Below are 13517 nucleotides of genomic sequence, written 5' to 3'. Positions count from 1 at the left end.
GATACCGATTTTGTTAAAAAAAATTTCGAGATCTTGATAGAATTCAGATAATTTTAAAATTATTAATTCTTAAAATGTGCATAGATAAAATTATTGAAGAAGATGCAGGTCTGGACCAAGTCAAAGTTTGGAGGAGTTGCAAGTTGAGGATCCATGTTACTTCTGACATATGCGAAATGGCCACATGAGTTACGTCACCCACGACATGAAGCCTCCAACTCTAGTGTAATATATACGAAATGGAAGAAAACGTATATTTTTTCACTCACTTTTCTTTCACCCCTAACCTTCTTTAGCATATAAAAAATAATAAGCAGTAAAAATAACACATATAAAAATATTAATATAAGTTAGCAAAGATTTTAGACATATTTTAATAGGTTTGAACATAAATTATTTGAATAGTTTTAACTTTATTGATAGATAATGTTTCCTTTATCTTAAAAGTCTGTTGAGATCTATTTTTTAGATGAGATAAAGATGGTACGAGAATAGATCTCTTTTTTTAAAATGAACCTCTTATCTTTTTTTTTTTAACTAAAGATCAGAAACTGAAATTTACGACTTCTTAGATGAGTATGGAAAGATTATGCCATCTGAGTTATAACTCATTGGCACAAACCTCTTATCCTTATTGAACCTGACTTTATCTATTGAATCAGAGTATCAACAATTAGCAATTTTAAAATATACGGAAAAAAGCATAGCAAATTAGCAATTTTTTTTTTTGGTTTTTCACGGTATCCCCCAGTTCGGCAAGCCAAGGACTAATCCGCCGCGGTACTGAGCTCCATTTAAGGGTTTGCCGCTGGCCAATGGGTTGCTGCATGCACAAGGCGGGATTCGAACTCCCGACACTTGCTTAAGCGGACTAATGAGCTAACCACTAGACCAACCCAACATAGCAAATTAGCAATTTATCACTAATGAAAACAACATTTGGTCCTGAATTTATTTTTGTTAGATAAGTAAGGCTTCTCGTCACTCGTCAGATTAGACCAACAAAAAGGATGAAGCAAGTTTGTGCCCAAAAATTGGACTTGATTAATTTCAAAAAATTAAGTGAAGTTGCCAACAATAACCCAAGCCCATTACATCTCTCGGCTTAAGTCTTCAATCTTCAGTGTTCCATGTCCAAAAGAGGAAAATTTTCAGTGTTCGGATATTATATATAAACTCAACTGGCAAATTTCCCGCCAATTTGTTTCGCACTTCGTCAAATCAGAGAAAGAAACCAAACCCTAGACTCTAGAGAGAGGGAGAGAAGCCATGGAAGAGGAAATCAAGTCAGAATTCAGAAAAGCCGGGTTCAACCTTGAGGAAGAAGAAGAAATACTGAACAAGTGTAAGTAGTTCTTCTTTCTCGTTTGTTCCAATTCCTTTCTCTCGATTATTGAAGAGTAGAGAAAAAAAAAACGAAGAAGAAGAAGAAGAAAGAAAAAGCGTTGAATGTGCTAATGTATGTAGCATATGCTTGCAGGTATGACTTTCTGCATCAACTACAGCCTCAGCCCTGCAGATCTCGTCTCAAACTGGGAGGTTTATTACCTCAACAGGTTTTTGCGCTCTCTCTCTACTGTTATATTTGAAGCTAAAGCTGTGTGTTTGGTAATTAGATTAATTTTAGAATGAACTTTCAATATATATATATTTTTAAGTTTAATTGTCAAAACTTGTTTCAATTTTTGAATTATTCTCTGCACTTTTTTGAATTTCTGAGTTTATGAAGGATACACTCTGCTGCGTTGCTAATGGTTCCACAGAAAAAAACAGTGCATTGTTTTATAAAATATCTGAAATGAAAATTGTGGTAATTCTACTTTATGGCTTAATTCTTCTCTTTCTCTCTATCTCTCTCAATCCGACAGACAACTGAATGAGCCAACAGTGCAAAATGCTGAAATGGATGGCTTTTTGATGCACCTGCAGACTAACAAGAAAGAAGAAGTTATAAAGGAGGAATCTAATTTGCATAGTTACTCTATCAGAGATGTAGAAATGTAAGTACATCTTACTAAATTTACAATAAATTCGTGTGTGGTTTTCTTATGTGTTTTGCTTAATGATTGACTTGCTTTAACCGTAAAATTTATGCGGGGTGAGGGGAGGGTGGGATTTCAGCTTTATTTATTTAAGGGGGGTAAGAGCTTATTGTTTTATTTAGACCCAACCTTCTGCATAGTTTAAAATTTAAGTGCAAGTATTGTGGCTGCTGCATTCTTACAACTTCTGTTATTGGTCAGGTCCCTTCCCTTTATGTATTCATTAGAATTGTGTTTGCTCTTGTCTATCGCTTACACTGATTCTTGTTTGTTTTTATTTATCGTTATCTCCTGTTGGGTTGTGTAATAGCCTAATAAGTTATAAAGTGGACAAAACTGTTTGAATTGTATTTCAGAATTTCCGCTAAGCTACAGATATTTTCATAACAATCCTTCTTTGTAGGGTCTTAAATAATGATGATGATGCTAAGTTTAGTACTCCTGGGACTCCAACAAATAATGATGAACATCTTCGTTCACCTGCACACGAAGCAATGTCTCTAACACATGGGAATATTTTATCTTCTGGAAAACCAACTGAGCTGGTGACACCCTTTTCAAAGCGAACTGATAGGTTTGCTGTGAAATTTAGCATCAACACAGTGCCTGATATAGAGAATGAAATACAAGTGCCGAATCATGAGATCGATGAGGATGATGTTATTAGGAAAGTTATGCCTTGTAAAAGGTGTTCATTGGTGGTTCATGGATCAGGGCCTAAACGTGGTTGCAGATTCATGCATGATAGGACAGAGGATAGGGTATGATATATGGTCTATCTCTTAGATATTTGGCCTTGTTCATTGGTTTATTGAACTCTGATTTTGGTTGTTTAGATGAATGTAATAGAAAATCGAATTCGCAAACATACAAGGGCCCTTGTTGCTTCTGGGATTTATGGAGAACCAACAGACCCTACAATTGCTTCACAGGTATATTTAATGCATCTAACTATTTTACTGATGCATTTGCAGAATATTTCAAGACAAAATGTTCTTTGTAGTAGGCCTTTACAATCATTCGGAAGCTGTTACTTAATTGTATGATTGTCTGTTGGCTAATGAGATTATTTGCTATCTTGTTTAAACCTCTGTATCTACATTAAATCCTCCTTGCATGGGTCTGATAGTTTAAACTAATATACTTTATCAGAGAAGCATTTTTGCTGTCGGTATGGTTTGCTGTGATGCAGAAGGCCGTCTAAATGACAAGTCTGTCATGCTGCAGGGCAGGTAAATTGGCACTATATATCACCATATAGATAGTATTTATACAAGTATATTGTAACCTTGATATATCTAAATACTAGGTGTTGGATCTGTTAATGAACGAAATGGAGAAACAAAAGTCAGTCAACTGATCAATTCAGCTTGACCAAGAGTTTATGTTCACTACCATTTAGCTCTACAAACTTATCTACCATCATATATGGTCTATTTTCTGATATGTTGACAGTGTTGAACATTCTGGAGGAGAATGTGTTCGTCTGGACTTGCAACGCTTAAGCCATTTTTCAATTTTCCCTGGGCAGGTGAGTAATGGCATGGCAGGTTAAATTCAGGCTTTGAAAGTAAAAAATTGTGCTGGAATTATGGGTTATGAAACAAGGATCTCATCTTTTGATAGGTTGTTGGTATTGAAGGGCATAATCCTAGTGGGCATTGCTTAGTTGCATCTAAATTGGTAGATTCTATACCACCTACCTCTGTTGCTGATGATAAGGATTTGAATCCAGCAAAGAAGCTAGCTATTGATAAAAGTCAACCAATTGATATTACTTCTAAAAAGACAGAGTTGTCCATGGTATTTACTCTACTTGTTTCTTAGTCATTGAGCTCTGTTATAAAATTATATTATGCACTAGGTTCCATTTTTGGTATTTTGGTAAAATTTTACAGATTTTTACTATAGTTTATTTTTTAACAATGACAAATTACTAACATCTTAATTAGCCAGCCAAAGTATGGTTATAAGGCAGTCATGTGAAGCAAAACCTTGTAGCTGTTTATTTACTTGCATTTTGACGCATATTATAGATTTTAAAATATCTCATGTTCTTTTTAAAAATAATTTTGTGATAATATGAAGAATATTTCTCTTAATAATTTGTATTATACACATGCTCTTGGTGCTTAACAGATTATTGCAGCAGGCCCTTTTACAACAACAGACAATTTATTTTTTGAGCCCCTTGTAGAATTGTTAGCATATGCAAAGCGAAGACAGCCACAGTTACTCGTATTGGTAATACCACCTATGCATAATCTGCATCTTTTTAGTTTAGGTCCTAGATAATATGCAAACCTTGATTATTCGATCCTGCATACTGGACTATCTCAGTTGGGACCATTTGTTGATTCTGAACACTCCAACATTAAGAAAGGAACCGTTGACAGAACCTTTGATGAAATATTTCATAACGACATCCTGAGCAAGGTAATAATTCTTAACAGTAGACATTGTTTTTGGGAATTTTTATTTAGTTCTTTTCTAACCCCTTTGTATCACTTTTGGTATCCAGTTACAAGATTATGTAGAATGTATGGGTGCTGCTGCACGTGTTCTTCTTGTACCATCTATACGAGATGCGAACCATGATTTTGTTTTCCCTCAGGTACAGATAGAATTTAATCAACTAAGATATGGTGATTTTTGTTCACGATGCTAGTATATTTGTTTCCTTCAATCCCAAATCTAAATATTGAGATCGACTATTTCTTTATGCAGCCTGAACTGGATATCAATCTTCCTGATCTCAAATCTCAGGTAAATTATCTCGAAGCATTTGACAAAATAATCTTGGAACTGTTGCATGTACTTACAAAAATATCATTCACTATTAACATTGATGCTTACGTAATTATTCTATTCTATTATACAGATAATCAGTCTCACTAATCCTGGAATCTTTGAGGCAAACGAGGTATTGCATTGGTGATCTCATTTTATGACTTGGTAATTTATTGTGTTCTACTTCCCATGTTATACCTCTGGGCTTTAAAAATAAAAATTGACCGACACAAGATGCATATTTTGCAAATACATCTGCTGTACCACATAGTATGCTTTACTAAATTTCTTTTAGGTTTTATTATCCACTTACTGATTCTCTTGGCCAAATAGTGGAAGAAAAAATGTACAAGGTTTAGTTAATTGCTGTGTCTAGAGAGGAGCATGTAAGAGTTACCATTTGTTATTGCTTTTCAGGTCAAAGTTGGTTGCTGCAGTGTAGATATTCTCAAGCAGATCAGTGGGGAAGAGATATCACGAACTGCGCCAGATGGACAACCTACTGATCGCTTGAGTAGGCTTGCAAATCATATTCTTAGCCAGCAAAGGTGAGGTCTGATCTCCTGTGATTTTTTGCTTTCAGAAATCATCACAAACAGTTGACACCCTTTGATTTTTGGATTAGCTTTTATCCACTTTATCCGCCGGCAGAAGGTGTTCCTTTGGATTTTTCTCTTGCACCAGAAGCCCTTCAACTCCCGTTGGTTCCAGATCTTCTTATCTTGCCTTCGGATATCAAGTACTTTGTCAAGGTACACATGTTTTTTACCTTGTGCTTGTTACTTTTTCTCAATCCTTGACGGTGATTGAATTTTTGAGAATTAGGTGGTGGATACTAATTTCTGATGAAATAGACTTTATTCATTACTGCATAGGTGCTTAATGTGGGAAGTGAAGAGACAAACTGCAAGAAATGCATTGCTGTGAATCCAGGAAGACTAACAAAGGGAGAAGGAGGGGGTACTTTTGTAGAGCTTGATTATCGTGGTGGTTCCGACAAAATTAATGCATCAGTTATTGGCATATGAATAGTTTCGGAGCATCTGTAGTCAGGAGGTGCGCATTCGTAACAGCCCTTGAACTGTCGTTCATGCTCTGGAAAATTGCTTTCAGTGATGCATCTTAGCCTGTGTTTTGGAGTAACATGTGAAATTTATAGATATTGTTTTTATTTTTTGGCTAGGACTTAAATATTTAGAAAAGTTAGAATGCAGAATATGTAATCTGAGTCTCATGCATGTTTAGCCCATGAAAGAGTGTAAAAGTGATTTTAAAAAAAGGATGGGGAGATTACTTTGGATCTGTAATTCTCATCCTCAGCCAGCCTCTTCTTCCCGTTCTCTCAACTCACACAGGCCCTCATGTTTCTTGAGTAAAAATTAGAATCCACTCTGAAACATTGTTAATGTGTAGCATTGCTGTTATGATTAACAATATACACTAGTTTAATTTTCTACAGGTATCCTGTATCCACTAGTAGAAGCAATCTTATTTTTGGCTCAGTCAGAATTTGAATTGATTCAAATGGTGACTCGCTTCATCACGGGGAAGTGTTCCTTTATGTATCATGAGTTGTACATAATTTTGCTGTGCATTGTTATATTATATTGAAAGTAACTCGGAATTCGTGACGTTATTGGTATTCATTGTTTTATATAAAACAATTTTATTATACTACGTGCCTTCCTCTGTAAGTATACTCTTGGAAATCAGGAAATGACATAGTAATGTATGTGCCTTTAAGCTTCACAGGAGCACTTGTGCAGTTGTAAATTAAGTTATGAAGAGAACAGCATATGCCAAATAGTTGCTTAGCTATAGCCACGAAACATCTTGTTTTATTTATCACTTCACGTATTAATTACGTGAACTAATTGTGTAAAATGCATAAATAAACTGGCTCCCTTAAAAGCAGGTCCAAAAGGAAGAGCTACTACTCGAAGCATGAGTTGCTTAAAATATAAAAGTTAAATTAAACCTATTTTGTTAAAATGACCAAAATGCAACCACACCCAAAATACAATCTGTTTCGAAGCTTGCCTGCACTACACCTTTGGTTTTGTCGAAAAGCTAAAATGAGATTTTAATAAAAGTCATCAGGTAGAGCAGGACTAGAGAAAAATCAGCATTAGAATTAACTATCACCGTACAACAGAAGTTGAAAGCCCTTTATTTGAACTCTGCACTTCAGTAGCTCTGGTTGCTGATTTACATCACCATACCTCCATCAATGGTGAACACCTGCAACACATTTAATAGCTTAACTGTAAGTGCCTAATTGGCTAGAAAAGAAATGAGGCTAAATAACACGTTACAGAACCTTCAAAAAATGATATGACAAGTTATTAGAGTATTTCATCAACAAATTTCAGTATGTCTTGAATTATATGTATTGCACTGAGAGGGTGACTAGTGTAATAAAGTAATTCTGCATTAGAAAGCAATAGGGAAATAGAATAAACTACCTGCCCAGTGATGTAACTAGCAGCAGGATTAAGAGCCAAAAATTCCACCAGCCCAGCAACTTCTTCTGGTTGACCATATCGCCCTGAATCCATGGTAGAAATTGTAAGTTAATAACACCAACTAATTAAAGCATCCATCGACATAGTTCCAGTGTTCACCTAATGGGATTGTCTCCAAAATCTTTTTCTCAATGTCTTCTCCTAGCTTTGCAGTCATATCAGATGCAATAAACCCTGGGGCAACTGCATTAACCTGGCAAGTAAAATCCGGTTTTAGTTCATTCCATCAACTGGCTATTTGCTCTTTGATATCAGGAAGAAATGCATAGATTTAAAGAAATACAGTGATGCTTCTGCTAGAATACTCCTTTGCAACAGTTTTTGTTAAGCCAATTACTCCGGCTTTTGCAGCACTATAATTGGCTTGTCCAACATTGCCAACCAGACCAACAACTGATGCAATATTGATTATCCTTCCCTGTGAAACACAGGTGGATTGATATATATGAAAATAAAGAGATTAGTGACCATTAGACAGCAAAAGACTGAATGCTAATTATTTCCAGTCTAGGAACAACAATCACTTAATTGGTTAATGATGCTGGAAGAATGCCAGAGATGGAATCAATTGGTTTATTAAGTGGATGTTACCTTCTTCTTCTTCATCATAATCTTAGCTGCAGCCTGCCCAAAAAAAATGTCAGATCCAATCCATAAAGAAAGCTAAATATATTTTAACTCCATTCAAATTATTAACTGACTTACCTGTGTGCAAAGAAAAACCCCTGTGAGATTTAGATCAATAACCTCCTGCCATTGAGATTTCTTCATTCTCATTAACAAACCATCTCTAGTAATTCCTGAATCCATAATATCTTATGAGTATGATATTTGAATACGAAAAGAAAAATGATAGCAGAAGAGCTTAAGGTACCTGCATTGTTTATCAGTACATCAACAGTTCCCCAAGCATCGGTCGCCTGCATATACGGAAGTCATGAAAGCAGCCAAGACAGAAAAATCTCAGCATAATAATTTGAGAATAGAAGCTTACAGCTTTAATCATGGATTCCACGTGAGCTTCATTGGAAACATCTCCCCCAAATGTAAGAGCTTGTCCACCAGATGCCTCGATCTAAAAGGTAATAGTCAAATAAATGCAGCCAAATCAATTGATATAACATAGTGAACAACATCTATAAATAATACAAACAAAAAAGAGCTGACTTCACAAATAAAATAAGAAGCAAATGTTCAAGCATGGGACAAATTAAACATTTTGTTCTAGTGGAAAGGAAAATGACACACATCAAACAAAAATGGAATAGAAAGACGAATTTTCACATTAGAAATTTACTGATAACACATTAACACTAACAAGTAGATTGAGAATTAAGCTATCTAATCTTATACATTATCGAGTTTTGTGCATTATTGCCAAAGAATTATGAAGAACATGTATGAAATGAAAGTAATTGCATAAGGTTTTGAATTATGCTTGCTAAAAAAGTATGCTTAATCACAGTTAACATGAAATCAACGGGTCAAAAACTATATAACAAAACAGCAACACTGCACAGAATAATATTGACAAAATGCTATAAAATGAGAGGTCTGGTACCTCCTTGGAAACCTCCTCAGCTTCCTTAGATGACCTTGCGTAGTTAACAAGCACCTGCAATACAAAGCCCAAATAATAACTGAGCATCAGGATCAAAAGTAAATCACATTAGCACAAAAGTAAATTAATTGAAAAGTAAACAAGTTTTAACCAAAGAACCACATCATCGAACACACACTGCACTGTTATCGACACAACAGATTTGTCTTCCTTTTAGTTTTGCTTGATTAAAGTTAAAAGAGAAATGTAATTGCCTACTTGAAGAAGCACAAGTAAGAGCATGATTTGCTGTTTTAATTTATTTCTAGAGACGTCTAGGAAGCTTCTATTATAACCTACGTTTAACTTAAAATATGTTAATCCAAATACACACCAAGTTTAAGCAACATTTGAAAGTTACAGACACAACACATAAAAGTCGCGAAAAATAGTCTTGAGTTTGCAAGGACTAACCTTGCAACCTGCTTTTCCCAATGCCAGCGCGATTGAACGGCCGATACCTCTGGAGGCTCCGGTGACCACCACAACCGGTGCTTCCACATTCTGAGACGCAACTGTTCCTGCCTCCTCAAGCGTAGCAACCTGCGCTCTCACACCTGCAGTTCAAATCAAACCAAAACTCAAAAACACAAATCGAAACACGCACACACACACACACAGAGATCAGTACCGGATAAGCGAAACGGAGCATTGGATCCGCAGCGGAGGCCTTGCGGGCGATAGAGCTTAGTCGGAATCGGAGACCATTGGCGGAGATGACCGATTTTGCAGTTATCGGCGGCGGCGGAGGAGGAGAAGTTGGCAGTTCGGAAGGCCACGCAGTTGGAAGCGGAGAGAGAAGCCATAACTGTTCTTCCGAGAAGGACGCGAGAATGGGAAATGAGAGAAGAAGCCAGAGAGAGAGAGAGAGAGAGAGAGATTGGTTTCTAAAGAGGGGGGATTCAGTTGGGTGTTAGTTAGCAGTGTTGGCAGTGTGTGTGAGCTTTGGGAGCTCCGGAGAGAGTGAGAGCTGTCGATGCAAACGAAGTGTGACTCTGTCTCTGACGTGTTTTTCGTGTTTAGGAGTCTGCGGAAGGATGTTAATTACCATTGGGTCCTGGTTAAATGCTCTATTATATCATGCTCAAGGCTAGCATGGATAAAAATGTAAATCCAGTGTTGTTGGTTTCAGGGAACTCGTATTGCTCTTTTCCTCATGTTGGTTGGGATGGAATAATTACGGAGAAGGAAAATTGAATAAAAGTTGTTACATCCGCCTACCCAAGCTCCGTGTCTGATCTACTGCCATGGTGAATAGGGGCGACAATAGGAAAGTTAAAGTAAGGTTTGAAGTCAATTTTATTTTTATTAGTGGTTGAGATTTTTATATAAATTTTATTTTATTTTATTTGTAAATTGAGAATATTTTAATTTTTGTTTTATCTTTTTTAATTTGTGAGTATTTAATTTTATTTGCGAGTTGTGAAAAAATATAATATTGTTATAAACTTGATGATAATTTAAAATAGAATTGATTTTTATGTAAAAAAAAGTATTAAATTATTAATGTTAAAGATCTTTTATATTTAGTGAAAAATCTTTGATTCATCATCTACTTAAAACATATATATATATATATATATATATATATATATATATATATATATATATATATATATATATATATAGTGTGGATTGGTTGGATAGGATTGAGGTTCAACTCCCACCCTATTCGACCCACACGAAAACCTTATTCGCACTCTATTCTACCTACTGCAGATGAGATTGACAATCTTATTCGATCAGATAGGAACGGGTTGAATATCCATAGGTAAGATGCATGTTGCCAACCCTAATTGTGAGTAGAGATGAAAAAAAAGAATCTATTAAAATACAAGTTGTGATACTTAGGATTGTTTCATTATTTAGTGGTGATTCAATTTTACAATCTACAATTTTAGGCTAAAATTTTTTATGAAAAAGTATAGTTAAAATAATTTTTAATTAGACAATTTTAAATAATTATAATCAATATTTATTAATTTTATATTTTTAAAAATAATTTAAATAATTATTAATTAATGATAATTTAAAAATTTAAAAATATTAATTATTAATAAGTTAGTTAGTAATTGGTTGGTTGGGTATTAGTTATTTAACAGAGTTTAATTTTTATATATGAATAATTTTAGTGTGAAACATAAAAATATTTAATTATTTTAATATTTTATACTATTATAGTAATAATATAAAACGTTATTGATATTTAAAAAAAAATATTTTAATTATAAAAAAATATTATTATTTTATAAAAATCGACGATAACGTATAACACATTATTTAAGTTATCTTTGGAAAATTCATCTCTAATAAAAGTTTCACAATTTGACTAAAGTTTTTTTCTTGGTTGTTTACTCTTAATTTTGAACGTGGATCAGAGTGCCTTTTCAATGGAAATGTGATGTGGAGAAATTAATTAAGACTTTTTGTTAAAAATAAGTGTGTATGTCATAAAATATTATCATAAATTATTATTATTATTATTATTATTATTATTATTATTAATAAAAGAATAAGTTATTATAATTTATGATAGTGTCTTTAATTAAAATTAAAAACGAATAATTACGATAGAAATCGTAATAATAAAATATATGTTTTTTAATATTTTTAATTTAAATTATTTTTAATCGTAGAATCATTAAAATTAAAATATTAGTGATTTGGTATATATATATATAGCATAGTTATCACTGGATGAAGATTAATATATTTAGTTTATTGAATTATATATATAAATAGTGAATATAGAGATACGATGATAATAATTATAGTTATTGTATATTTGTCAATCATTAAAATTAAAATATTAGTGATTTGGTATATATATATATATATAGCATAGTTATCACTGGATGAAGATTAATATATTTAGTTTATTGAATTATATATATAAATGGTGAATATAGAGATACGATGATAATAATTATAGTTATTGTATATTTGTCAATGAGATATAGATAAATATAATATTATAATTTTTCTTTCACCTGCGATTATCATAATAATTAACAAAGCATTTGTTAAATGGATATTGAGTAACAAATCCATCGACTATGGTAATGAGTTTGAGCTCTACCATTATAATGAATGAATTAAACAAAGTCTTGGCCAAGAATTTGAATTAATAAAGAAATAAATTTCTTAGATCATCCACAATTTATTATAATAATGATAATAAATTAAAATTTGACAATCAAATTGTACTCTAAAGATTAACTAAGGTAACATTTGGTTCTGAGAATAGGATAAGACAAGATACTAACAGAGACACAAAAATTAGTATTTTTATATTTTTATTTAGTAATAAACTAGAACAAATTATGAAAATCCAATTTATTCTCATTTTTTTATTAAAAAAATTTGGAAAGAAAAATATAATAATAAAAAATTATAATTATGAAAAATTATCAAGAATAATAAAAAAATAAAAAATAAGTTGTGTCTCTTATTAGTATTTCTGTGTCCTTCCTGTCAGAATAGACACCAAATACATTAATTCAGTGTCTCTGGACACAATGTCTATGTTCATATCTTATCCACCAAACACGATTTTGTATCTCAATGCCCATATCTCAGTGTCTCCGTGCCTGTAAACAAATGCAGCCTAAGAGTTAAAAAGATGGAAAGAATTATATTTTTGTTCTTTTTGAGTTCTTAGTAAAAATATTATTACTTCATATTATTGGGTAGTCTAGGAGCGTTGTTAGATGCCAACCTTGATTAGTAAATTTAGTATGATTAATTCACTATTCGCTTAGTATTGAACCTATAAATCATACACTATGAGTGTTCTAATCCTTGATAAAAAATTATTTAATTATTGTTGTTATTTGATCACATAAATAATTATGTTAATTCAAATAGAATATTATGATTTTTTTGCTAGCACCACGAATATAATATAATATGATAATTGAAAATATTAAATAATTAATTATTTATTCTATGATAAATTTTAAATATGGATAAAATCCTAATTGATTATGTTTTAAATTGAATTGTAATTTGACTCATAAGATTTTAATTTAAAAAAATAAAATTTAAATTTAAAATGAGATTCAAACTTACAATCATTACCAATCTCATACTTATATATGTATGTCTATGATAAAGAAAACATAACATTTTTTTCTTTACCTTCACATACAAAGAGTTGTAAGAAGTTTTACAGTTAAGTTTATTGGTCAAAGAATTGACAACAAGGATCAATATTAGTGTTAATACATATATCTAAGGAGAAAACTTTTTTCACTATTATCAGTGGCAGATTCAAAAATTTTATAAGAGGGAGACCAAATTAAATATAAAATAAATTAAAATATAATATAATATAATAAAAAATCAACAAAATATAATTTATAATATATAGGTCAAAATTAATAATTATATTATATAAAAATCAACATTCAACTATATACTTTAAGTTCTGGTATATTTTTAAATTTGTTCTGCGATATTTCATATAACTAAAATTATCAATTTACTATCTGAAATAAATTTTGAAGCATTCTCTTTTTCAACATATACAATCATATAATCTGCTAAAAAATTATTTTT

General features: G+C 32.4%; 2 protein-coding genes across 3 annotated transcripts; one reads left to right on the top strand and one right to left on the bottom strand.

The window, feature by feature from the left end:
- The first annotated feature begins 1137 nt into the window (after nt 1–1137).
- On the top strand, nt 1138–6581 carry POLA2 (DNA polymerase alpha 2). Of its 2 annotated transcripts, XM_016324307.3 has the most exons (17): nt 1183–1345; nt 1481–1556; nt 1869–2000; nt 2446–2803; nt 2879–2974; nt 3195–3274; nt 3498–3573; nt 3669–3845; nt 4182–4286; nt 4383–4478; nt 4564–4656; nt 4770–4808; nt 4924–4965; nt 5250–5380; nt 5458–5584; nt 5708–5888; nt 6292–6581. In XM_016324307.3, exons 1-16 carry the CDS (start codon nt 1270–1272, stop codon nt 5858–5860), a joined length of 1857 nt encoding a protein of 618 aa, XP_016179793.1. In that variant the 5' UTR covers nt 1183–1269; the 3' UTR covers nt 5861–5888; nt 6292–6581. The 2 variants fall into 2 exon arrangements, with proteins under 2 accessions (XP_016179792.1, XP_016179793.1); XM_016324306.3 differs by having other exon boundaries at nt 1138–1345; nt 5708–6581.
- A 71-nt stretch (nt 6582–6652) lies between these two features.
- Nucleotides 6653–10206, bottom strand: LOC107622429 (3-oxoacyl-[acyl-carrier-protein] reductase 4). Its single transcript, XM_016324308.3, has 11 exons — nt 9589–10206; nt 9372–9514; nt 8919–8972; nt 8352–8432; nt 8232–8277; nt 8063–8157; nt 7949–7981; nt 7641–7775; nt 7457–7550; nt 7298–7380; nt 6653–7073 (listed from the first exon to the last, which is right to left on the bottom strand). The coding sequence occupies exons 1-11, from the start codon at nt 9761–9763 to the stop codon at nt 7041–7043; spliced, it is 972 nt and encodes a 323-aa protein (XP_016179794.1). The 5' UTR covers nt 9764–10206; the 3' UTR covers nt 6653–7040.
- Nucleotides 10207–13517: the final 3311 nt, after the last annotated feature.

This window comes from Arachis ipaensis, chromosome B10 (assembly GCF_059453495.1).
Source record: "Arachis ipaensis isolate K30076 ecotype BB chromosome B10, ASM5945349v1, whole genome shotgun sequence".
Lineage (NCBI taxonomy): Eukaryota > Viridiplantae > Streptophyta > Magnoliopsida > Fabales > Fabaceae > Arachis > Arachis ipaensis.
The sequence above is the reverse complement of the archived record's forward strand: the minus strand, read 5'-3'. Positions and strand labels throughout refer to the sequence as shown.

Excerpts from the sequence above, each read along its gene's own strand:
- POLA2 (XM_016324306.3), top strand. The coding sequence starts at position 1,270 with ATGGAAGAGGAAATCAAGTCAGAATTCAGAAAAGCCGGGTTCAACCTT. Across the intron at positions 1,346-1,480 it reads AGAAGAAATACTGAACAAGT|GTATGACTTTCTGCATCAAC; the intron begins GTAAGTAGTTCT and ends ATATGCTTGCAG. Across the intron at positions 5,585-5,707 it reads ATATCAAGTACTTTGTCAAG|GTGCTTAATGTGGGAAGTGA; the intron begins GTACACATGTTT and ends ATTACTGCATAG.
- LOC107622429 (XM_016324308.3), bottom strand. The coding sequence starts at position 9,763 with ATGGCTTCTCTCTCCGCTTCCAACTGCGTGGCCTTCCGAACTGCCAAC. Across the intron at positions 8,433-8,918 it reads CTGAGGAGGTTTCCAAGGAG|ATCGAGGCATCTGGTGGACA; the intron begins GTACCAGACCTC and ends ATTACCTTTTAG. Across the intron at positions 7,074-7,297 it reads CTAGTTACATCACTGGGCAG|GTGTTCACCATTGATGGAGG; the intron begins GTAGTTTATTCT and ends AATGTGTTGCAG.